At 38.9% G+C, this 27,849-nt stretch overlaps 1 protein-coding gene across 1 annotated transcript in view; it reads right to left on the bottom strand.

Annotated features, from left to right (window-relative positions):
• LOC114647794 (spectrin beta chain, non-erythrocytic 4-like) overlaps positions 1-27,849 on the bottom strand; it is a 432,215-nt gene that overhangs the window by 286,268 nt on the left and 118,098 nt on the right. Inside the window, exons 13-16 of the mRNA XM_028796437.2 lie at positions 27,413-27,715; positions 20,263-20,413; positions 11,937-12,807; positions 3,949-4,086 (exon numbers count right to left, since the gene is read on the bottom strand). Of these exons, the coding sequence (XP_028652270.1) occupies positions 3,949-4,086; positions 11,937-12,807; positions 20,263-20,413; positions 27,413-27,715 (1,463 nt within the window). The remainder of the gene's footprint in view (positions 1-3,948; positions 4,087-11,936; positions 12,808-20,262; positions 20,414-27,412; positions 27,716-27,849) is intronic.

Genomic DNA, 27,849 nt, shown 5'->3' with positions numbered 1-27,849 from the left:
ACTCTGAATGAACAGGGATGGGGAAAATTGAGACACAGACAATGATGACTGTCCAAATAAAACAGAATTTTGATTTACTCCAAAGGTGCCAATAACTATTTACAGTAATGTCTTGCAAAGATATGCAGTTCAATGCAACAACATTAACAGAAAGCAAGAAAAACAAGTGCAGGTGCTATATTCTATAATTACAGTGACTCCAAAGCAAAAAGTGATAAGAAAAAAATAAAAAATAAACAAAAAGCTTTTTCTTCCTCCTTCTTCTTCAACAAATAATTCACAAAGGATGGACAGAAAAATAATCAAAAACAAAATGTCAAAACATTATGCACAAAGACAATAATGTAAAAATGAGCACCCACAAACACAGATTGCTTCCACCTAAAAATATATACAAATCTGAATTAAACTGTCCTCACTAATATATACAAACATCATTCTTCTCTCTGCACCACCAACTCAGCAGTAAAGAAGCATCTGCGAGCAAAAAGACTGGTCAAAAGATGACCCCTGGCGATCTGGACTGTGTTTTTTTTACTGCTAGCCCTTTCTTTTGAATAGCCAATCATTATTTAGTTCTTCAGGGGTCACCCAATAGCAAGCAATGTCAAGTCGCACACCCTACGCCATCCTCTGATCAGGTGCAATGTCCCTATTTGTCAAACCATCACCTTTCCCCATGTGACACGTCACGCTGACTGCTCGTTCCCCTCTGAAAGGAAGTTACAATGTGAACTTTCACCTACTTTCTTTCTCTACACACATATTCTCTCCACCAGCAACCTCTTAATCTCAGCGCTGTGCTCTTTCCCTCCCACAGAGGCTTGGGGCATGTGCTTTGCCATCGGGCTGCTTCAATTCGAAAGCGTGACTGTAGTTGAAATAGCAGCATCGGAAACATGTCTTGGCATAGTGCCTGTTCAAGCTCAGAGAAGCCCTCTGACTTGCAGTCCTTCAGGTCAGTTGGCGACTCACAAGGAGACACCAAACACTGGTGCGACATTGTCCCAATACCGTGTTTACCCTTGCTACAGCATTAAAATAACAGGCAACTTTTGCCTCTATATCTATTTATCTGAGCGTGATAAGCTATAAATACCTATAAAAATTGCTACTATGAAATTATTTGCAGACTTGGCATACCACACTGCCCATTAGTGTGGACAGGTGGGTTCCCTCGAAGAAGAGCAATATTTGAATATGCACTGAGGACACTAAACAGAAAGTCTGAAAGACTGGCACAAGATCAGAAGAGCATTGTAGGTTTGAGTATATGCATATATTGCACGGACCTGAGTTCCTTTCACATGTAATGTGATGAGCTAAAGCTACTAATGATCAGCCAATAAGAAAGGTAAATTCAGAAGATTAATGTATAAATGTATATCTACTCCTTTATGTGACAGTTTTACTGCATTAAGTATGTATGCCCAGTACCTTTCTATCATCCGGATACTACACACATACTACTTCTTGTTATACAGTACTTTATTCACATTGCATCTTGCACCGTACCCTCTACGAGTGAATGCATTATACATTGAAGTAAACGTCAGCATGGAAAAATAAATTTGTATTAAATTAACTTGGCTGCTGCTGGCAATGAGTACGGCTCATAAGTAGTAGTCACACCACAAAGAGAAATTCTGGAAGAAGCAAAAACTTTTCCAAAATGACACCCCCAATAATTGGGGTCCACTTCCCCTGTCCTGAGTGATTCTTTGGAAATGGCTGACACCACTGGGCAGCTCTGGAATCAGCACATTTTATGCAGGCTAAGGGGCCTTGACTGCTATGAAATTAACCAAACCCCAGGTGCAGTTTAAGAATGGAATTGTCAAATGCACTTTATTGTTTAGTACACAGTGACCATTTTTCATTATTTTTTAAAGAAATCATAATCTATTTAAAATCATGTAATAGCTTTTGTCATTCAGAGAGATCGGACACAGACAAATGAATGTTAATATGTCTAATAAAGCAGTACACATGGTGCACAATAATACAGGGTGCATCTTATACAATGAAGAAGTTTTTATGAGCAGTGCCACATAAGAATGCCTAGGAGTCATGGGGGTTTAGTCATTATTTTCCGTTGCTTATTTATGAAGACTAGAAAACTAACAGAATGCCAGGATCGGGCTCCATTATTGCCTTGGATACTGCTCACGCTTCTGGTTACCTTGGAGAAGTGGGTCCATTAGATTTGGCTGTTGGTTTATAACCCATGCTGTGACTACTACTAGTTTAGTACATGGAGTGCTGACACAATTTAGTGAGTAGGCTGCTTAGTGTGGCGGACGGCCGGGGCCCTTCCCCGGCCAGGATGCCTCTTCTGTATATGGTCGAGGTGAACAGACATGGACTGAACAGTACATCCTCTGAGACACTGGATGGCAGCCCCTCTGGGTGGCAGTGATGCCTCGGATTCCCGCAGGGCTCTATGGGAGATGGAGTTCTCTACAACCCTGTTGGGATCTGGGGATGCCACCAGTGGGCAATGCATTGGTTCCTGCGCCCATGTGGGCGGTTCTTCCGCCACACCAGGAAGTGTAGCCGGAAATGGGTCATCAAACATCTGGAGCCACCATTCCAAGAGCCAGAGTCAGGAGAAGAGGGACTAAGCTTGCAAGAGAGGAGTGGTGAAGATAGAGGGTGAAGTAAGGAAAGCATTGTATGCAGTAGTGCTTTGGACTGTGTTGTGGGCTCATGGAGACGGGGAAGACGTCGTCTTATACGAGCAAAGAAAAAATAAAAGCACTTTATTTTAGTAGTGTGCCTCCCGTGTCTGTCTGTGTTGGGTTAAGGGCTGGTATAGCACCATCTACAGTCACACTAGTTAACAGGGTAAGAAGACTAAAGTAAAGTGAGTCTATTACAAGAAAAGTAATTGTATTGTTTGCTTTTTTGTTTCAACACTCAAACTACTACTAATTCACTTAGAATCCAAGGTGTCCCACAGACTCAGGTTAGGCTTTGGCAATATGGTGATATTATTGTGACAATATTTTTAGCCTTGACCCACAATATTTTTTCTTTGAGACCATGATTGGCAAATGCTTACTTTCTAGATCTAGGAAATGTTTAATGAAGAAAAAGGAGCACCAAGCTGATGAATCATTCTTTCAGTTTTGGTAGCGTAATAGTGACAAGCTCATGTTAGGATAGAAGGTTAAGGTGCCGTGGAACAGGAACCTGCCATCAGGCATGTTAAACCTGGTGACAAACGGGCATCTACTCTCACATGGGGTTTGAATCTGTGAATGCTGCCCTGAAGCCTGTTTCTGTAATTTTTTATCAGGAAAAGACTAACGGTTTCTTTGTTAGTACCAAGTAGGCTTGTAACCGATAGGCAATATCAATGACAATCAATGATTGATTACTTACATTGGAGGTGAACTTTCCCTTGCTGAAAATTTGAACCGAGTGATTAAACACGTTACAAATACACAATGCACTTGTATCCTGATTGTTTACAAATAGGCTATTAAGCATTGCATTTACTTCCACTTGGAAGTTTACACGCTTCTTCTTATGTTCAAAATGGATCACAAGACTACAGAAAAAATGAAGGTATATTAACCAAATAATAAGAGGATACATTAAGATAAAGGAAACAGTACAATTCCTTGTGCTTCATTTATTCCCTTTTGGCATTTCCATGAGCTTACTAAACATCAAACGAATTTAAAGTGGATCTGAATTAGTTACACAGCTGTGTATAATAAAACGTTTGCATCATGACACTGACATTTATCGTTTAATAGTTAAAAAGATTGAGTTATACAGATTGAGTAGACTAACCAATAAAGTACCAGAAACTAGTAATGTAATTTAAAGACATCGAGCTACGTTAAAAAAAATAAAATAAAAACAACCTGGAAAAACAAAATCTAAACATTCAAACAAAAGTATGTAAAAACGGTGAAATCAGTTGATGTTAGGTACCTTCCATTAAGATGATCCTGGCAGCCACGGACCTCCGAAGAACTGGGGTGTCCACTGTCTAGCAACTGCTGGACAATCTGATTAACATCTAAGATTCTGCCCATTAAGCTGTTCATTTCCTGATCCAGACTTTCAAACCTGAAAACAAGCAGGAGAGTACACCATTAATGAAAAATGCAATATTATCATTTTCACAGTAAGTTTAAATAGTTTCCTATCAATTATGGAGAATCCACTGCATCCACTAAACAGTATCATCTCCAGACAGAGGAGCAGCTTCAGCGACAGACTGTTGTCACTGTCCTGATCCACTGACAGACTGAGGAGATTGGTCCTCCCTCAAACTACGTGACTCTTCAATTCCACCCCTTAAACGTTAACATTATTCAAAGTTATTGTCTGTTTTTACCTGCATTTTTATTACTCTTTAATTTAAAATTGTTTTTTTGTATCAGTATGCTGCTGCTGGAGTATGTGAATTTCCCCTTGGGATTAATAAAATATCTATCTATCTATCTATCTATCTATCTATCTATCTATCTATCTATCTATCTATCTATCTATCTATCTATCTATCTATCTATCTATCTATCTATCTAGTTTCTGCTTTGCAAATCCTGCTTCCAATGTTTTTTTCTCTCAGAGACTTGTCTTAAAATTCAAGACGTAAAAAGAAAATATTTTTGTCCAAAATCCTGTCATTTCTATTCACCGAACATGAATGTGAAACTTACATATTATTTGTGAACTCAGGTGGGAAAAGGCAACCCCCTCACATCAAGTTACAGTTTCTGCTTAACAATGGAACCAGTGAAAGTTAACGCATTTGAACTGTGTCTCTGTGGTCAACCCATAAGAATTCACGCTCAGATCTTTGCTGGATTCAGAGTATTTTGTTTTTTTCCATAACTCGATTTTCTAAACTTATCATCAGACTCATCTTTAGAGACATCGAATATGATATTATATATAAGGACTCTACTTTTATTCTAATTATATATCTATGTTGTGCATGCCCAAAATGATTTATTTTTTATTACTTTGCTCATTATTACTCGTGCTTAATTGAACTTGTTTTTCTTTTCTTGTAACTATTTCTTTCATATCTTGTACATTCTCTATATGAAAATGTGCTGTAGAAGTAAAAGTTGTTGTCCTTGTTGTCAAAGTGCTAAACACTTTCCTCTGTTTTGTGTTGTTCTGGCCATCCGCGCTGGCACTGAATGAGTGGACAAAGTAATTCACACCGGTCTCCAATTGGTTTTTTACTTTGGTGGTCTTTACAGTTGAGCTCTGCTGTGTTTAAAAGGTGTTGTGGATGGCTGGGGCCCTTGCCCGGCTGGGGCGCCTCTTCCTTGTAAGGACCAGGGGAACAAGTATGGACTGAGCAATACCTCCCCCGGAATGCTAGATGGCAGACCCCATGGTGGCGATGGTGCCTATGATTCCTGTAGGGCTTCATGGGAGATTGTGTTGGGAACAGCCCTGTTGGGACAGCCAGGGGGTGCTGCAGCTGTTTCTGAACCTTTGTGGGTGGTTCTTCTACCACACCCAGAAGTGCTGCCAGAAGTGGAGCACTTCCAGGTGCCTTATATAAGTGACCAGCGGACAGTATTCGGTGAGCCAGAATCGGGAGGAGGAAGACGAAGCTTGACCAGAGGAGTGGAGGAGAAAGGAAGAAAAAAAGAGAGAAGGAAGGATTTGTGCTGTGCTTGTGCTGAGATTGTGTTGTGCCTGTGGGAAACAGGGGGAAGGCGTTTCCCACAAGGTAAAAAAGAAAAAATAAAACTTGTGTGTGCCTTGAACTTGTGTCCCACAATAGTCTGTGACAGGTTCAATTTGAAACAGGTGATGTATGCTATTTTTATATTGCAAATCCTTTGGTTTGTCATTTTTTCTCAATATAAAAGACTGGTAATCAAAACTCTGAATAGTGACTTGGTGTGGTTTCAACACTACATACCACAGGTTTCCTTAATCTGTTAGTGTCCTGCTAAGTAGCCTACCATATATTAAAAATTTCAGTTTTTCCTACATATTAGGAAGTTTTTCAAAGCATGAAAATCCCTTTCAAAAAATGACCTACTGCAAGAGAATTATCAGGTATTTTTATTGAAGAAATCCTTCATTGAAATGGAACACCAAAACCCATAACTTCTAATGGGGGCTCTTAGTTTATGTCTTGTTTCTGGAGTTAATTTTGCGCCAAGAACCTTTTTTCTAGATTTACAGTGAATTCTTAATCAAATTGCAGCTCCCTACTTCATTTGGTTGAGTTCTAATGACCTTGTCCAACTGTCCACATACCCCTACCTATGCACTGGGCAATGTAAACATACACTGAAGTCCTCAGCTATATAAACTGAGGTATATTAAGAAGAAGAAGGGTTAATCCCAAGATTACTCTGGTGTCACTTACCAGAGAAAGGACTAGTAGAAGTGACAAAATGTCACAGCAGGAAACTGAAAAGAGCAGCAAAATAGAGGAGTCAGTATCAATACCTATTGGTATTTCACAAATCTGTTCTCTTGGGTATTTACTGTATGGAGCCTGTTACAGATACAAATAAATAAAAGTTCTTTCTGGAACCTTCATGTGGATGGGTCTATTGGGAATCAAAAATGGTTCCCCTATGGCACTGTTCTGAAGAACCACTATGGCATTTTTATTTTTCAGAGTATAGGAGGGCAAATCAATTATGCAAAATTTTAGTCTAGCTCGGTCAAAGGGTGTAAGATTGTATAGGGAACATACAGAAAAACATACAGACATTCTGTTAGATAGATAGATAGATAGATAGATAGATAGATAGATAGATAGATAGATAGATAGATAGATAGATAGATAGATAGATAGATAGATAGATAGATAGATAGATAGATAGATAGATAGATAGATAGATAAATTAAAAAAGATCCCTAAATTTTGTATTGTTCAGATCAGAGTACAGTATCTACCTACAGAACATGAATTATTTTATTTCACAATGACCTTGCTTTCTTGCTGCCAGTATCACGGGAGTGACAGACTAATCAGATGCGTAGTATGCAATCAGTGCTATGAACTGGATGAGATAATGCTACACCCATACATTTGGTTTTAACCGGGTTATTTAGAACTGATTTTTAATATGGGAAGAGCAGCAGTTCACAGCTAGAGCTCCTGTCACACAGCACCATGAATTCTGATTTGATTTCTAGCACAGTCAGGGTATGTATGAAGCTTGCCTGTTCTCCCCATTTGTATGTGGACTGAGTGTGTGTAACTAAGGAAGATCGCCAGTTTTAAAGTGGATATTAGAATTGTGTCATTAAGCACTTTCAATAGCCAAATATGTTTGTTCCTAGATGTGCTGTGGAATAAATTACATCCAGAGTGAGTTTAGATACCAATCTTTTGCAGGGTTCAATCACACACACATACCAAAGTAGGAAAGAGATCAGCAAAGGTGCCGCAGCAATCCAACTGCATAAACTATAAATAAAGCATTAGTATGCTTCTAATCCAGTTGTTTACTGTAGATAATATTTTAAAACTGAGTGACCTGGTGGTGCAGTGCCTTATGTGAAATGCTGGAAAGGTCTCAAACATGGAGGAACTATATAAAAAAGGCAGAGCAGGCTCCTTTTCCTTAGGAGACTATGTTCCTTTAATGTGGAAACTGACATCCTTCACATCTTCTACAACCCTATGATGGCCAGAAGTTTTCTTTTCTTTCTTTTTAAATCTTTCTTCCTTTTTAATCATTCCACCCTGTGTTCAGACAATAGTATGTGTGTATATCTATGTATTTATTAATTTATTTATTTAAAGAGCTTCTGTAAAAAGCCAAATTTCCCCCTGGGGACAAATAAAGATCGATCTATCTATCTATCTATCTATCTATCTATCTATCTATCTATCTATCTATCTATCTATCTATCTATCTATCTATCTATCTATCTATCTATCTATCTATCTATCTATCTATCTGTATACTTACGAGTGTACAGGGTACCTTTCCAGGTCTGATTTCTGTCCTGGGCCCCATGCAACATGCATTGGCATTATATGTTTTCCAAATGTTTTCAGTGAGAAGTCAAGCAAAATGACACCTTTTATTGGCTCACTACAAAGATTACAATATGCAAACTTTTGAGGCAAATCAGGCCCCTTCTTCAGGCCAGATGTAATCATTACATCTTGCTTGAAGAATGGGCTCAAGTTGTCTCGAAAGTTTGCACATTGTAATCTTTTTAGTTAGCCAATAAAAGGTGTCATTTTTCTTGACTTCTTACTACATTCATAATGGCTAACACGGTACAACACCCTAGTACTACAAATGTTTTCAGAAAGCAAAAACTGCTTGCATATATGCAACTGGTCAAATAATGCATGTGTGAACTTCTGCTTTACACCCTTAAAAATACTGGCTCTTTAGTGACATTTTATGCTTCTTTACTGGGTTGCGTGGTTTCTCGTAGAACTAATGCTTGACAAAGCAGCATTTCACAGTAGGAAGGGTTATTTGCATATGTAGTTGGTTCTTTGTGCTTTCATAAACTTCCTAATATGTGACAGAAAGCTGAAATCTTTAATGCATAGCAGGCAATCTGGTAGAACACTAACAGATTAAGAAAACGTGGACTTAGCCTGTGTTATTGTATGCAACAAGGATCCTTTTAAAACTATGACCCATTGATTTTTCACAAATCTGTTACCATTTATTCATGGTTATTTACTGAATGGAGCCTGTTACAAATTTAAATAGATAAAGGTTCTTTCTGGAATATTAATTTTTGATAGGTGTTTTGGAAACCAAAAATGGTTCCCCTATGGCATCACTCTGAAGAACTAACCTGGCACCCTTATTTTTAAGAGTGTATGGACAGGTACATTGTAGGCACTAGAAATACAGAGACAAAATATTTTTATAAAGTTATTTGCACACTGTTTATGGAGAGAATGATTTCAGATGTTGCTTTAGCAGATGGACACTGTAAGACATTAATGTATTTGTAGAAATGCAATATGTAAATAGAAAACATTTCATCTATAGTTTTGTTGCAACTGTTATTAACACATTTCATGTGGTGCCTTCAATTATATTTCAAAAAATTAACCAAAGAATTTCCTGAAAAAAACTACTTTCAAAATTTGGAAATGGGTAGATGACACAATCAACATCAACAAATACCCAAATAAATATAATATAGAAGAGTACAAATATGTGTGGTGTGAGTGGTGCCACCCATGATGTCCACAGCATGGAAGGACAGGGGGAGATAGATTGCACAGGGCACTGTCTCCTCCGGAATGCTAGATGGTAGCTTCCCTGGGTTGCAGCATCGCCACAGATCCTCACAGGGCAAGTTGGAAAGTGGAGTTTCTCTGCTCAGCGCTGTTGGTTTTTGTGGGTGCTGCCAGTGAGCGCTGAGGGGACTTGCAAGTCCTACTCTGTCAGGCTCCTACCTCACCCGGAAGTGTTTCTGAGCCACAGTTTCAGGACACCAGAAGTGTTTCCGGGTGTTACATAAAAGGAGTTACCCGCCTCGGCTCCAGGAGCTTGAACCTTGATGTGAGGAGTGGCAGAAAGGTTGAAAGAAAAGAAGACAGAGTATTGCTGTGTGATGTGTATTGTACTATGGTTGTGGTGTGGGAAACACTTACGGTGGGAGAAGTTTCCCACAATTAAAGCATTTGTTTATTGTGACTAGCCATCTGTTGTCAAAGACTTTTTTCTTTTGTTGTAAACCTCACCCCACTGTTTGCAGAAGAATGGATTTGAGTGAAGGATGCCAAGTGTCCTTGATCCTGACAACCAAAAGGGTTGTGATGATCGATTGCCTGGTTGTACAGCCTCCTGTTAGATACGCCCCAAGGAAGAAGCCCATAGTGGAGGAGAAAGGCCGAGGGCTGGACAAGAACAAATGGCTTGCTTGCTGCTGGCAACCGGGCTGTCCAGCCTCCCACCAAATCGGAGACAGTCACATATAAGATAAAGGTGGTCCAGACAATACAGGGTCTCCCTTTATCTTATAGAGAGACCCAGACTTCCATCATACACCAGAACAGCAAGGATTCTGCAAGAGAAAAACTAGGTCTCCTAACACTGCAGCAGGAGAGTCTGTGCTCTGCTCCATTGATATGGAGGGACGAGCTAACCCTGGCTGAGCGTGGGGAGAGGCAGTGATTCCGGCCTTGCTTCTGGACACAAGGGTCACAAGGTCCAAGAAGAGAGCAACAGTGTTATGAGTGCCATGACATGGCTGGAGACGCCGCTTGTAAGCAGTAAAGGAAGATGCCAAAAGGCGGCATCTCCCCGTCAACCTATTGTTTCTATATTTAGGGAGGGAGCCATGGACTGTTCAATGCCAAAAGCTCCCCCTTGAAGGAGGAGGGCCCTTGCAGGATGGAATGCTTTGCAAGGAGCACCACCTGGGAACCTTACCCAGCCGGGACGCCCACAGCATGGAAGAATTATCTCCCCTGGAACTGTATATGGTAGCCTCTCTGGTTTGCGGCATCACTACAGATTCCCACAGGGCATCTTGGGAAGTGGAGTTTCTCAGCTCAGTCTTGCTGGGTTTTGTGAGTGCCGCCAGGGGGTCCTGAGGGGACTGGCAAAACCTACTTTGTCGGTCTCCAACCTCACCCGGTAGTGCTTCCAAGCCCCAGTTTTGGGATCTGAAGTGCATCTTGATGTTGCATAAAAGGAGTTACCTGCCTCAACTCTGGGAGCCATATTCGGGAGAAGGCGGAGGAGGATGAAGCTTGCTGGGAAGAGTGAAGGAGAGGCTGAGAGAAAAGAAGACAGAGTATTGCTGTGTATTGTACTGTGGTTGTGGCATGGGAAATGCTTAAGCTGGAAAGAGTTTCCCAAAATAAAAGCATTTATCCAATGCGACTTGTGTCTGAGCCGTGTGTGTCAGGTGTTTGGGGACCGGCAGCACCTCCTGATGACCACAGTTGTTATCTTACTCTTCACAGAGAGAATCACACAAATAAAATTTAAAGAGTTTCTGAAATTAAATAACCATTTGCTAAAATGTATTACAAGTTAAAGTAAAAAGTGAGAACAGAGCACACTGTCACATTTGTTTCTTGCATTTTTTGATTACTTTGGAAGCCTTGAACTGTCATTATTATCAGGAGAAAATTGAACTTTGTGACAGACAGTCACACTGTACATTTCATGTATTCATGTATCAAGTTGACAGGTATAGAACATGAATAATAAGCAGTTTTTCAACTATAAAGAAAACCATGCTTTTTATTTTGTAATACAAAGTTTGTGTGAATATTTTTGGTGATTAAAACAAAACTAACAAAATGTGACAAAAGCAAAAGTTGATTGCTGAAAAACTAAAAGTAAACATAGAATAATAACAGACCTTTCTTAAGCTGGGGGTCTTATAATGCAATTTATTTGATGTGGCCTTTGAACCTTATGGTATAATATTGAATCCATTGTAAATAAATGATAAAGCAATTACAGCAGAGTAGGTTCAGATAAGCTTAGACCATATCCAAAGATCAGAAGCTACTGTAAATTATGTGTGTAAATGAATTCCTGTGTTCCAATTAAATATGTACCTCTGTACCTCATCACAAATAGTTTCCTCTGTCATCTCAAATATGTGTGTGTGTGTGTGTGTGTGTGTGTGTGTGTGTGTGTGTGTGTGTGTGTGTGTGTGTTAAGTTAACTGGGAAGTCTAAAATGGTTGCTAATTTTTCCAGTGATGAAATGAAGTCCTACCCAGGTTTGGTTTCTGTTTTGTACCAAATGCTGGAAGAATACAGGAAAGTAGGGTTTTGGAAATAGACGTATTAATGGATATTCAAAGTCATTTACAGAAAAAGAGTCTACCTTAGGATTTCATAAATAGAACTATTTTTTATGAAGACTAAAAATTGTAAAATCCTCACTCACTAAATTCATCATTAGGCACTAGACCATCTTTATATACTTGTTTGGTGAACCTAATTTTTCACCAAGAAACACTACCTGTGTGCCACCACCTCCACATCTTCTAGTCTCTCTGGGATGGCCATCTTGTTCAGCCATTGCTCTTTCTCGTCAATCCAAACTTCACATGCATGGACCTCGCTGAACATCCGATATACAGCTAGGGCATCATGTAGCCACTGCTGTCTGAGTACTGCCACATCCACCACCTCAGTGTACAACTGCTCGACTTCTCCCAGTCTGTTCTGGACTTCATCCAGTTCCCGATACTGCACTGACAGGCTAACCATGTGTTTCCTAAGTGCAACAACATTGAGACGATGTTTCTCAATCTCCCCCACTACACTCTTGTGCTTCTTCATCAGAGATTTGGTTGAGTACTCATCATGGCCAAAATCCTCACTGGAGACTAATCGGTAGGTGTCTTGCAACCAGGCCAGGAGGTCATCAGTTTCAGCATTGAATTGAAAGAAATTAAGAGCCTCCTGAAGCCTGTGCAACCTCAAGTTTGCATGGTCTTCCAATTTCTTCCATTGTGCCTTCACATCCATGATCTTCTCCTGGATCTTTCCTGTCCCAAAACATTTCTTATTTAAAATTTGCTTGCCTTTTTTCATGGTGTGTTGCAGGAGGGATCGCCGTCCCAGAAGTTCTCCCGCCATAATTTTATGCTTATTGAGTAGCTCTAGGATGCTGGTCAGATCCTTTCCAAATGTCTGTGTTGCCAAAATAGCATTCTTTTCCCTGATCCAGGCCTCGGACTCTTCCATCTCCTGAAAAAAAGTCCAGAGCTGACGAGACTCCTCAAGCTCTGTGCGCCTCTTTGATCCCAATTGTTTCAATTCCTCTAGGCAAGTGTTGACGTGATTAACCCTGTTACAGATGACTTGGGGGTCACATGGCTGATAACCTGAAGAAGCAAGAAAGATTAATTGATCAAAATGATACAACTGAATTCACATAATATGTATTACTAAATATATATATATTAAGACCTTTGAACTAAAATCTCAAGATTTTCAAACCCTTAACCTTATTTGTAATAACATTCTTCCATTATAAGACCCTTTAGGAGTCAGCAAACTTAGCACAATCCCTTGATGAACTATTAACTACCATACTAAAGCTTTCTAAAATACTGTGACTCAGTAAAAAGAATAGATTGCAAGAAAATCACACGGTAACTGTCTTTTACATGAGAGTAGAACTACTATCTCAGAATAGTAGCATTGCTAAAACATTTTTCAATGTACGCTTACTGTATACAAGACAGCTTTGAGTAGTGAGAAAAGCGCTATATAAATGTAAAGAATTATTATTATTATTAGGACTGAATAATATTCAGTGAGTCATATATATATATATATATATATATATATATATATATATATATATATATATAGCATCCATAGTCTGAGTCTCGATCTGATTGTATGGGTGGTTACCTACCAGGTGGTAACGCATGTGGTTGGTCTGCCAGTCTGCAATCATCCACCACGGGGTCCTCTCAGTTGCGAGAAGCAGATCATAGAATTTTACATAGTTTACTGTCAAATAATGCAAAGAGTATGCACCAAGTGTTTCGCACTTATTTGGGCTCATCAGGTGTACACACTCCATTGCAACTTGGTAGGTGACCACCCATACAATCAGATCGAGACTCAGACTATGGATTCTATGAATGTAATTACTCCGATCTCCAGGCTATCAAATAAACAAACCACATGCCGTGGCACAGTGTAAAAAGGCTTCGCTTCTGACGCTGACGTCCGAGGTTCGATCCCCGAGAGGGGTGCAATGGAGTGTGTACGCCTGATGAGCCCAAATAAGGGCGAAACACGTGTCGCGTACTCTTTGCATTATTTGACAGTAAAGTATGTAATATATATTATTATATATATATATATATATATATATATATATATATATATATATATATATACACACACACACACAGTGTGTATATATATATATATATATATATATATATATATATATATATATATATACTAGTCATTTAGCCCGTTACAATAACGGGCGCTAGTACAGTAGTGCATAAACATTAGTAGGAACAGTCTATATTAAATGGCAAGGGACTTTGACCTCATTCTTTTTGTTGGTCGTATTTTTCTTTCTTTCAGCCTTTCTTTTGTTGATGTTTACTTGCTGAGCTGACCGTTCTTCGTGGGCTGCCGCCGTGTATTGTGTGTCTTTAATTTTCTGTGACAGTAATACTGTCTTGTACGGCTCTATTCAATAAGGGCGCGCACAAAAAGGCGAGCTTCAAAAGGACAACCTCAATTGAGCGCAGCAAATAAAGGCGTTCGTAGATAATTTAGTTCAAATGGCTCTGGAATATGTGAAGAGCAACAAAGGTGCAGATCTTTATTTACGCGTGCCTTTATTCGCTGCGCCCAATTGAGGTCACCCTTTTGAGGCTCGCCTTTTTGTGCACGCCCTTATTGAAGGATGCCTGTGCGCGCCCTTATTGAAGAATACCGTCTTGTAAGTCCGCTGGCTTGTACGTCCGTAATATACCTTTAATTTTCTCTGGCGGTAATACAGGCGTGCGCGTCGGTAATATGCCTTTAATCTCCTCTGACAGTAATACAGGCTTGTATGTGGCTGTAATATGCGTCACTGTATTGTGTACCTTTAATTTCCTCTCACAGTAATTCTGATTTGTATTTCCGTAAAACGGCGCTAACTTTCTCTGACAGTAATATCGCGCATCGCACCGTGCACCGCGCATGCACACTTCACCAGAAGACACCCACACACGGACACCGGGACGCACATTGGGATTTTATATATATAGATATATATATATATATATTAGGGCTGGGAATCGATTAATTACTTAATTTTTTTAATCACATAAATTAGTGCCTCTAACATTAAAACCTGTAATTATAAAATTAATACATAAAGCAAGAAAAATTATAAAATATGTAGATCAAGAAGTAAATACACACTGATTCACAAATTTTATGTATAAATCAACACAAAGGAATTAAAAAAAATGGCATAGCTTAAACTTATGCAATAACATTAAAACTGAACTTTCAAGAAAATACTACTTGAGCAAGTATAACATGAATTTGAATGCCTTCATCATAAAAGGTAAGCTGAAAAGAAGGCAAAAAGAAAACGTAAGAGACGTAAAACCGAGGTCCTGACTCTCTGTGGTCATAAAAGATCCCTGGGCATCCTACGTAACAAAACGGGTGTATCCTGATGTCCAGGCTAAACTGCCCACCACAGCCTAGTCATTGTGTCCCCTAATCATTCCCTGTCTCGAATTGTCCATCTCTCTCACCCCTTCAACACCTAATAACTAAAGTGTGGTGAGTGTACTGGAGCAATAATAACTGCTACCACATCATCCCGGTGGATGCTACACAATAGTGGTAGTTGAAGTGGCTCCTTAATCACTAAAGCACTTAGAGTAGTGAGAAAAGCACTCTATAAATGTAAAGAATTATTATTATTGGAAAATACTTTTTGCAGACCAATATGCTGCTTCTTTACATTCTCGACTAAACAAAACAATAAAATTATAACAGATATTTTATGCTACACATGTTATATGAATGCCGACATTGTAAAGATTTTTGGATAGTAAAAAATAAACAAACAAATCTTAAAAATAGAATAATTACTTTTGCACAATACACTTTAATGTATATTTTTAAATCTTGACAGAAAGTTATATTTGAAATATTGTAAAAAAAATACATTGATTACATTTATTACATTTTACTGAAGTGTGTGGCAGGCGGCTGTGGATCACACCCAGCCGGGACTCCTGGAAGGACCGAGAGGCAAACTATACATCCCCGGGGCCATGAAGGGGCAACTGCCCTGGTTAGTGTGGGGACCACAGGAACAGAGCATGAAGGCTCAACCCCATTGGGGCCCATGACCACCGCCAGGGGGCGCCCCGAGCTTCATAGAGCCCGGGATGTCTGCACTTCCGCCACACCTGAGAGTGCTGGCGGAGGAACTTCTAGGGATGCCCAGAGTGCTTCCGGGTGCTCATGCGGCACTTCCGCCACACCAGGAAGTGCCGCCGGAAGAACGTCAGGGAGCACCTGGAGCACATCCGGGTGAATATAAAAGGGGCCGCCATCCTACAATCAGGGAGCCAGAATTGGCTGGAAGAAGGCAACGCTCTGGAATGAGGAGAAAAGGTGGCTCAAGGAGGACCATTGAGAGGCCCTGTACTGAAGGGTGTTTGGTGCTGGAGCACTGTGTGTGTGCAGGACTTGGATTTTGGGACCTTGTTTAATAAACGTGTGTGTTTTTTAGAACTGCCGGTGTCCATCTGTTTGTATCTGGGCTGACTTCTCACAGTGACAATAAGCATTAACGTATGTTCGCACGGGCCCTAGTCAAAAATTGATTAAATAAAGTTTATATATAAACAAAGAATGTACATAATAAATTATTAATAATAAATAATAAGCCATAACTAAATGCCTTAAATGGGCAGAAATTCCCATCCCTGAATGCAGAACAGTAAGAGTGTGCATCCATTATTTATTGGAGCTACAAGACTAATCTAATAATAAAAACACTCAGGACTAAACTGTGCTATATCAAGACCCCCTGAAGACTAGTGTATACACAGGATAACGGTGAACATGTTTTATAAGACACCTCTAATATTATGTCATTCAAATACTAATTTTAAAATAGAGTCAATTTCTAGTTCTGTCAGTTCTACAAAAGAACATTAATCCAATGTTTATTCCATTTCAGAGTTAAGATTCTGAGCTTTAATTTTCTTTGTTTTTTTCTTTAGTCAAGTTCTTTTGATTTTACAGACCATCTTTTTTGTGGCTCAATCCTCTGTTTTTGGTCACATGACCTCAATCTCGTGGCATGTGACATCACCACCATAATCATATAAAAGATAGCATCATTGTAGGGCAGACTGGCATTATCCATTTTGCTAGCCTGGGGCCCAAATCCTGGCTTAGCAAGCCACTGCCAGACACAATTCATATCAGCTTCTTTATCATTGGGCCGTCTTTGGATTGTAGCCCCTGTGGTTTCTCTGATCCTTCTAAAAGGATGGGCTTATATGTACCCAGGAACACAATCGCAAGAAGTCCACTACTGGCTTTAAAAAGTAAGTGTTTCCTCTATCATGCTAACTGCTCAACCTTCTACTGTATAGTAGAGAACCTAGTACTAATAGGGTGAGGCCTTAGTGAAATTGGAGCAATCTCATTTACTCCAAAAGAGTAATCTGGGCCAAATTGAAAAAAACAAAAAAACTGAAGACTATCCATAACATGAGTCGAACGAGAGGTGCCAATAATCCAAACCTTGCTAAGACAGCAAGTATCCCGAGTAGAGAAAGCCCGTATACAAAAGGTCACATGTTCATCTTGCAGAAAATGGCTACCAACTGATCACCAATTGCTCAGAAGACAGATTTTGCTAGCAATAAGAGGACTAGCATGGTGTGTTTGAAAGTAAAAAAGAAACTGCTGTACCATCCGCAACCAGAAGGTGCAACCAAGGCGAAGATGGCGAAAACTTCATTATTAAAAGAAAGAAAGCATGCTGAAGATCTTTCCACGCATCCGGACCATAAGTACACCCAGTGTGATTCAAAGAACTATTAATTCTAACTTAGTAGTTAAGACATAGCCAGCTCAATTGTAGCATTGGTGTAACTAACTGAAAGGTAATAACCTCTGTGAAAGTTTTAACTGTGTTATAAAATTCTTCCTAAATACAGTCAGAAAGTGCAGAACAGCAACTTGCAAACTTGCAAGTTTGTTAAGCCAGAGCAGAGAATGGCTGGGAGTAACTGAAAGCAATAGAAGCTTCATAACCTGTTACATGAACTGAAAGATCAGAATTCATAAGCTGTGTGCCTTTTTCCATAGCAGAGGAAAGGTCTATCTAAGCTAAGAGACAGAATGCATAAATTATATGGCTTTTTCTGTGGAAGAGAAAAGCACAACTAAGCCTTCTGCCATCTGCTATTATCCTTATCATCATCTTCTTTAATAAAATCCCTGTGTGCGTCCATGTGTCTGTGTGTGTGTGTCTTCTGGTGAAGTGCGCATGCGCGGGGCACTCTTTAATAAAGGACATCAATCAGCTGCACGCCAGCACAGATTAAAATACTTGCTGGGGAACTGCACAGTACTTGCTGGAGAGACACAACAGCCATGATTATCAGCTGCACGCCTCACATTACATCAGTTCCTGGGGAGACTCTGCTGATTGCACACTGTTGTGACAGAAAATTAAACACATATTACGGACAAGGTGGAAGTACAGGGAAGGGCGGAATGAGTGGCAGAGTCACCGACCTCTAGCAGATGCTTCAAAGGCCGCCTGACGCGTCACACAAGACAGAGAGGGCGGGACCTATAAAATATCGCGCGGCCGATCCAATCGGATTTCGGTGAATGAGGTAGCACCTAAAACATAAGGCACGAAAAATCCAATCGGGTACTGAGACGCGGAGACCAGCTTCCCCAAAGAGGTGGGATTAGTGTTTGTTGTTGTGCAAGTGTTCACTCTGAAGATGTCAGATTTGCGATTAAGAAGCTTGGCCCGGTAAAGTGTAAAGTGTCAGTCGTTGAAGGGGTTTTCCTAAATATATGAATTTTCATGATATTACAATAGAATGACTTTTAAAAGTAGATTTATTTTCGTGAAAATAAAATCCGTTGCTGGGGAGACGCCATACATACAATAATCAGCTGCACACCAGCACAGATTAAAATACTTGCTGGGGAACTGCACAGTACTTGCTGGAGAGACGCCACAGTAAGCTAAAATAAAGAGAGGCAGGATAGGAGATCTTCAAACAGACACAACACATCAATCAACAGCCACAGAGGAGAGGATAAATGTAATATTAATTATACTTACTGTATTGTCATATACGTTTCTATTTTATTTTTAATATTATTTTACTTTACGCTTCTTGCAAAAATATTTTTGACAAAAATAATTAACACAAGAAACAGAATGAGGTCAAGGTCCCTTGCCATTTAATACAGACTGTTCCTACTAATGTTTATGCACTACTGTTCTAGCACCCGTTATTGTAACGGGCTTAATGTCTAGTGTTATAAATAAATTGTATAATTTTGTTAATTGCAACAATCATGTCTGGGTTATTTGTGAAAGTCTATCGTCAAGCCAAAACACAACAGAGAAAGTGAATGCATTTTTCCTGGATCGGCAGGAAAAGCAGTTAACTAGTTTCTAGAGTAAACAGGAAGATGCAAGCAAAAAGTAAAACAAATGAAAAAAAACATAAACCAAAGCAACCGAAACCCAGACAAGAGGCACAATATGCAGTCAATAACAGGCAATAATTTCAAAAACAATGCAAGACTTGAAAAGTAATCACATGAAATGTCTAAAATGTAGATAAGGTTTTTAACTGCAAATTGGATAAGGCTCAAAGCAAAAGGTTGACCTTTTATCCTATGTGCTGATTAATTAAAGGTAATGACCCCAGAGTCCATGCTCATAAAAACGCAGGACGTGACCCTGACAATAGTACACTAAACAGCTTCCCTAACAGGGAAAGGCTACAGAACCTCTATCTTCAGCCTACATCATGACAGTGTCAATGCAGACCTTTGTCGATTTGTAAACATTGTTCAGAAATTGCTCAAAAATTCTGGCCTCCAGACTGAGAAGTGAAACAAAGGACCCTCACTCAACATACATTTAACTTGGCATCCCTTGGGGGGCATCTTATTGATTGCTTTAATTAAAATTACCAGCATAAGCATAAGCTAAAACTGATAATTAACCGTGCGATCATAAACCTCTTCCTACAGTGCACCACTCTGGTTATACAAGTTTTGGGGTAAAATACAAAAAAATCTTGGATGTGTATTTAGTAATTTTTGACAGGGTTTATTTTCTGTTAGGCTTATAGATGTTTTTTCTGTGTTTTTGATTGTGAATTTTGACAGTTACGTTCTTGTTTCTTTACCAGTACTTCCACCAGGCCTGTTCTGATAAAAAATATTTTTTGCATGCTTCATAATACTCTTCCAGCTTGTAATCACTTAAAGGTTTTAGGTTTACTGTTTCCTTTACTCATAACACTTTGCAGCTGTCCTCCTTATTATAAATGTAGTTAAGAGAATTGTAAGAGATGACCTCACACAGTATTACACAGCAGTTTGATGACTATGGGCTATACCCTTATTCTTTGCAAATAATAATATTGGATACAATAAGAATCTGTCCTTTAACATGGGTCACTGATCTTGAAGTTGAAAAGAAGAAGACAGTGATGCGATAACACCTACAATTGAAGCTTGAAGGTTCAAAATAGTAGACTTAACCTTCATTTATTCATTACCTTCCATATTTGTGAATCTGAGAGCTGCCACATTAAATGTCTGCACACGTTCAGCTTGTACTGATATATCAGCTTCTAGCAGGCCATGTTTCTGAAGCAAATCTTCAACTTCCAACAAATGTTTCCCATAGTCTTTTGATAGCAACTTCACCTGTAGAAAATTGCAAAAACAGAATTAATTATTGTAAAATATTGCGACCTTCTGTTAATGTATTTTGTAAACTTGATTAACCCATAGAGATGCAACATGAGGTTATATTCAGTATTAACCTATTAAATGTCAAGGATATTGGTGTACTAACAGAAGTAAACCTGAAAAGATAAATAATGAACTTTTCATGGCAAGCAGCTGGAATAACAACTAACAATACTCCACAAGAATCGAAAACATATAAAAAAAAGGACATGACACTTGGCTTTAATACTCGGGTCTCAATATCCTCCTCCTCTTGAGAAAAACTAACATTAAACTTACGTGAAAACAAAACTATCATTTAGTCAGCTTTAATCAGTTTAATATGAAGACAGGTCAAAAATAATGTTGTTTTGGTTAAAAGAAAAACTATTTAATGTACGATATATCAGCTAAACTCCATAACAGACATAACATTATATTGCTCCACCCAGTTTGAAATATTCCCATTGTGAACGGGTGAATAAATGCTGGGTGAGTACCAAAAGTGTTGGGGTGCCAACACAGTCACCCCTTTTAATTTTTGGTGCTCGCAGTCACATAGCTGAAATAATGACAATGCAGCCTTCTTGTTTCAAAACTTGCAGCAAGATCTGCCAGTCACAGGGAGCTCGATCCTTTACCAGGTTCAGGTCCAAATGAGACGCCAACATCATGAGGTGTTGGAGTTTTATAGCCACTTTGGCTGAAAAGGGATGGGGTTAATTTTTTCCTCAATGGCCGACTTGATATTGCTGCATTGGATAGACCAGACAAGACTGTTAGCGAAAGCACCCCCTCTCGCCCAAACAGGGTATTGCAGACTTGTGATAAGCTGGGATGGTGTTCCTCTGAGATTCATGTTTGACACCACTGAGTAAAAAAATGACTAATTGTACTCTTACTGTATGTTTAAAAATCCTCTTAGAGTGGCACCTTTCTCCTGAAAGCATTTTCTAAATAGAACGTGCTTTCTTAAATAACACAGTTGTCATGATTTTATTTAGCTAATTCTGTTTTCTTTTGAAGATGTCAACGTTCTTATTATTTTTTTTAATTTGATTGTTGGTTTGGTTTTTATTATTTTTTAAGTGTGTTGTAATTGTCAGTTTAATTCTATGGAAAATTATTTGTGCCAAAATTAAAAGCAATCAAACATATTAACTATATTGAAATGCAATACAAATGCAAGTGGGCTATTTAATTAACTAGTTTTATCTTGTCATAATTAAAAACATTTCAACCAAATGACAGAGATTTGTTTTCAAGCTGAAACCCAAAGATGCTTTTCCTGTTAATCAATGTCAGAAAAGCCACTTCACAGGCTGTCAGTTAATCACTGGGCATATTCATACATACACTAAGCCAGTTTACTGTCAATAATTAACATAATATATGCAGTAATAGCACAGTAGGAGCATAAGTAGCACATTTTGGGGCTCATTGGTTGCCTCTGCAACCATAAAGTTGGAGGGGAATTGCCCACACAACTGCAGAATACACTTCTGGGACACCCCGCTAAAAAGTGTGTTGTGAATTACGGCAAAATCCTGCACTGCAAACGCTACACCCACTTCTTCCTAATGCACCCGCCCCCCAGTTCCTCCAGTCCGTGCATTTTAAACCACCGCAATGGAGAGCAAAAGACCTGACGTTGAGCAAAAATGAAAAGCTAAAATTGCCTTATTGATTCAGGAGTTTAGTAGTACAAGGGAACTAAAGCTTAAATAATACATTTGCACATTGTAATGAGCTCTGTGACAGTGGAGACAAACATACACACATAGACCATCAACGCTACTGGGCCCCACACATCTGAGAAGTGCTTCTGTTTGCTATGATAGTTTTCATTTTGACTGTTATATCACTGTATGACATAATGATTGCAAACAGAGTTTAGCTAAGCATTGTAGTCTGTGGGTATACAACGTGTTAAAAAGCTGCGGCTATTTTCTCATGGCATGTTTGCATTTCCATTTAGACAGTTAAATTTCTTTAGTTACTTGTTTAAGCATGTAGTCAAAAAGGTGGATGCTTTGCAGCTTCATCTGTGCATCTACTGGCATTGACAGGCAGATGCGTTGATTCAGGTGTTTTGAGTACTGAATACTGCATCTCCTGTGGCTCTTTGTAATCAGCTTTCTTAATGGCAGTTCATTTCACAGAATTTAACACACTATTTACTTCAAGTGCAAATTTTCCATTTATATTTTTATGAATATAGCTGGCAATTTTTTCAGGCTTACATCAACTCCTATAACAACATTTATTTGTATAGCACGTTGTTATGGTGTGAAATTTTCAAATTTTGGATATAAGTTGATAAATATTTTGTATGTCTGTATTTGTAACTTATAACACTAATGTCTATCATTGATAAGAACAGCAATGGTTTGATGGTTAAGAACCCCCCCCCCCCCCCCCCCTTTAAGGACTGAATCTCTTTGTAATTTTACGACAGGGTTGGGGGAAGTGCCTGAAACCAGTTTGGCAAGTGATTCTCTGCAGGACTTTCTCAGTCAAGCACCACAGGAAAGCCAGACTACCTAGCTAGCAAGCATCAGTGGAACAAATGGTTTTGGGGGCAGGTGTGAAAATTTGATTGTGTGCCCCACTGGTCTGAAGTATGGCTATTTGAGATTGGCTTGAATCAGAAGCAATTAGGTACCACAAGGGTTTGGACAGAAAGTCTATACATTTGCTTGCCTTACCCCTCCCTCTCTCTCTTACAAACATCACCATGAAGAAGCATCTCTCTGTCACACCATTGCTATGAGGAGCCCAACTCGTCAGCCATATTGAGACAGGCATGCGGCGTGTTCTGTAGAAAGCTGACCACAAATGATGCCTTAACTAGAGACATGTAAAGTAACTACAAGTCTGTGTGCCGCCTGAAACTACACATCAGCATTTATCAGGTTGTATGGTTGCCAATGTTCACTTGTACTTTGCATATTGTTATTATTTATGAATATTATCAATAATACATTATTTAAAGTGTAACTTAACTTCTGCTTGTCTTTTACTACACCTTTGGCATTCTGACAAAGGAAACATATTAATAATACAAAAGGGGAAAGTAGAGTAATATATTACTCTACCAAGACGAAACACACGTTTTCATACAAATGATGTAGCTCAAAGTGCTTTACAAAATGAAGAAGGAAAAATGAAAAAAAAATAAAAATTAGGTAATACTAATTAACAAAGAATAAAGTAAAGTTTGGTGGCCAGAGAGGACAGAAAGAAAAATCCAGAGGGCTGGAGAAAAAAACAAAATCTGTGGGGGTTCCAAGGCCATGAGACCACCCAGCACCCACTAGGCATTCTACCTAACATAAATGATCTAAATCAGTGCTCATGGTCCTACACTATTGTCATAATGCTGAACAACAGAGAGCACACACAGTCGCCTGCGACAATGTACAGTATCGTTCATATCTACTATTTGTCCATTAATGCTATTGAATGCCAATGTATAAACTGATTCAACAGAAAGGTTTTTCCCTGGCCTCACGTTATGTTTATTTTTAAAACATGCACTTTCCTCTCTGCACACACAACACACATTTATATAACTAATAGGGTTTTTTTAGGAGACTTTTCAACTCTTGATGTTTCATCATAAACAGAAACTTGCTCTCCATCCAATCAGGTTAAAAAGAGCAACTCTGATCCTTGCACTTGAAATATACTGTAATAATCATCTTTAAACACTGACCATGATTCCTGTTTATTGTGTCCACACCAGTGTACACAATATCGCCATCCACTCAAGGCACAATGACAGACAGTTTGTCTAGAAAGAAAAGCAATACAGAATGTTTTAGCAAGCCAGACATGCACGTGAACATGTTTGTACCATGTCGTTCAATACTGGACATTTGATTCTGAGTTAATTGTGATCCATGTGAATGTAGTCTAGCTTTAGCCATGAACGTTACGTGCATAAAATTTTTATGCTCTGGTGGTCAGTCAACCGAAACATTAGCAATAAAGTGATACTTGACAAGACACAGTGTGCCCTCTCTCCTTTATTTCTGTGTGTGAAGCTACTGTACATTAAAAACTCAGTTTGCTCTTTGACTCCATAACAGAGCCATAACTTAGCAACTGAATTGGCACATGTTCAGTTCTGCAGCCTTGAAAGTATGGCCATCATAATCCCAGATATTGAGGACCGGACTCCTGTTTGGGAACATTTTGGCTTTCCAATGAACCACAGTAGCAGTGGGCAAAGACAAGTGGATAAGGCAAAAGCAGTGAGCTGGTGTTCTCACAATTTGTGCTGCCTTGTCAAAATATGCTACAGAATATTTACAAGTTTAAAAGTTAAAATGTCAATGGTTTCTCTGGTATTATTCACCATCGGCCAACATTTTTTTCTAAGGTTGCACAAATCAATGAGTACGGTGATGCATGAGGTACAATGTATAGACATGCACATGCGCAGAACAGCTTCGGAGCACCTTTCAATAGGTGGCATGGTTCAATAGAACACTGGCATTGTTTAACTCAGATTGGGCATATTGCTGGCAGTATGTCGAACATGATTACTCATTTGAGACAACATAATTTAAACGTGAATATCACCAGTACAAGGAGAGAAAACACTGCTCTTCATGGCATTTAAGCAATCTGTCCTGGGCAAAAGCAACAACAAAATCCATAGGTGTTTTTATCTCACTGGATCTGCGACCATACTTCGTTGAAGATAATACAGGTTTTAAAAACATGTTAAAAGTGACTTAGCCCTAGTATGGCATTCCCTCTTGCCCGTATTTCAGCCGGCAAGTCATACCAGCCATTTCACAACAAGTACAAGCTGTAGTTGTGCGTAACTTATCTAAGGCATCAGCCCTTGCTCTTACTACTGATGTGGAAAAATGAGCCCACACATCCACATATTGTCATACTGGCAAAGTGCCACCTTACTGTACTTGCTACTCTTGTCCCGAGTTTGAGGGGTTTTTTTCAACTGCAACAGACATAGTGTCAGCAGAGACATCTTTTCTGCAGACAATGTGGACACTATTTTTTCTTTAAAAACATGAGAATAGAATGAATCGATAATTCTCTACATGCTGTACTTTAAAGGATTTATATTTTACTTTTATTCAGTTTTTTTGTTTACCATTATTACTCAGTCTGTCATTTTCTAATCTTGAATTAATTTGATAACCTTCAGAAGCACTAGGTTTTGATAGTAGGTTGCAGCAATATTACCAAATTATGTTTTTAAATAATACTTAGGCATAGGTAAGTTATTTTAAGAAAGAAAGGTTTGTCTCTTTATTTATGTGTCACGTGTTAAAGAAATTATCGCCAGTTTGCCATGGTTTACAAGTCTGAGACTATACAAGTATATATTTTTTCAGGTTGAATGCATAAGAAATTCAATGTTTTGCATGTCTTTTTTTTTCACTGTACCGAAATCTTACTATACTTTGACTTCAAAACTGAGGTGCAAACTAAAGTGTGACTTTTGCGTATTGTTACACTCCTAGTGAACAGTGTCATCAATTAATTCATAAATAGGCTGTGATCACTGGGGGGTGTCAACGAGCCCCCAAACCCCAAACACAACCACACCAAGACAGTGGAAATAAACATTATTTATTCACCAAATACCTTTTTGCATTCCACATCATAAAATCCAATTCACAATACTTCTTCTTTTACTCCAGGTGAGCATCACCCTCTGCCTCCTGACTCACTGGAGGAGAATGGATGGCTTCCTCTTATGTTGAAGTCAGGAGTATTTCCAGTGCCAGGGTTAGCTGGATGGAAGGACTTCCAGGTCTAGTGGAAGTCCCCCGAAACAGAAAGTCCTTCTCCCTGCAGCGTCCTCTTGTTCCACCGAAGGACCCCAACAGGGTTGTCACTCAGGACTACAAATCCCATGGATCCCCATGGGTGTCCTTACCGAGTACACGCCAGCAGAGCTCTTCCATCTATTGTGCTGGGGAAGGAGCTACTCTTGATAAACAAACACCCCCTTGTACATTAATTAATCTCTCCTCCTGAATGTGATAATAATCCAGCCTTATCCCATCCGGGATAAGCCTCCTCTCATGTTGTCCTTCCATTATGGCAAGGATCCACCTTTCATCTCAGTCTGAATGCCAGTCCATCCAACATGGTGTCTACATTTTGACTTTGAATTAAACCAGCATTTAGCAATGCATTCAAAGCCCGGAGTAAGCAGTCACATCACCACACTGATCATTTAAGTTTTATTTTGTTGTATCTGTGTCTCTTATGCCATTTCAGGTAAAGGAATACCATTATTATTATGATGATTATTATTGTTGCGGTTATTGTATTAATTTTATTGAAAAACCAAGCATTTTAGATACAATTTTTAAACAAACAATTTACATCGGTCTTGTTTTTATTCCAAATAGCACAAAAATATTTCCTATACATCAAAAGAAAAAGAAAAAAACAAAACATAAAAAAGTCTTTAATGAATTTTTAAGTATTGAAAACACCCACTCCTTTGCATATTGAAGATCTGACTCTTCAAAAGCATTGGAGTTTTTAATGCTTCATTTAAATAGAACTACTATTATGGTCCTCTGCTGCTAAATCGTTTGACTGTAATGATGAATCTCTAAAGTCAAGGAATAATTGTTAATAATGGTAAGCTGTTTAATGCTGCCAAATTGAATTATTGATATTTACTTTCTATCCTATGATTTCTTGCCGTGCCAATGTTTAAGACAACTCAACATGAGTGAGTAGAAGATGCAATGGAGGTAACTGGAGAAAACAAACAAACATCAAAACACAAACTCACACATGGCCAAACTGCAAATTGTACAAAGACAATGATTGGGCTTGGATTTGAACCCAGTCTCCTTGACTTGCAAGGCTACAGAATTAATTAGTGAACTATCTTCCCAAAATTTTCAACCAAATGTTTAAAAACTGTATAAAACATCTGAAGAGTTTATGGTGCTTATAGACACTGACCTGCATTTCTTCCATCCAATCAATCATATAGACCATCTCCTGAAAGGTTTTCTGTAGACTAAGGTTCTTCTCAAGTCGCCCTCTTCGACCACTCACTAATTCCTTCAGAAGAGCCCACTGTCGTAGTATATTGTCCTTTTGAGCAGTGATGCGACATATATCATAGTAGTTCTCAGTCTCCATTTCAGAAGCAAGTTCAACAATGACACTGATCCTTTCTTCATAGGAGGAAATATCAGCCTCAATCGCCTCATGTTTCTTCATTGCTGCCTCCACCGCTGATAGATCATAGCCAAAGTTGTCCTTAAAAACAATAACCCATTTTACTACAACATCTTTATAATACTGCACATTTATATTTGAGAAATAAAATGAAGAGCAGATAGTTTGATATACAGGTCAAATTCCAGTACATTTAACTCCGTTTTAATAAACTA

This window comes from Erpetoichthys calabaricus, chromosome 1 (genome assembly GCF_900747795.2).
Source record: "Erpetoichthys calabaricus chromosome 1, fErpCal1.3, whole genome shotgun sequence".
Lineage (NCBI taxonomy): Eukaryota > Metazoa > Chordata > Cladistia > Polypteriformes > Polypteridae > Erpetoichthys > Erpetoichthys calabaricus.
The sequence above is the reverse complement of the archived record's forward strand: the minus strand, read 5'-3'. Positions and strand labels throughout refer to the sequence as shown.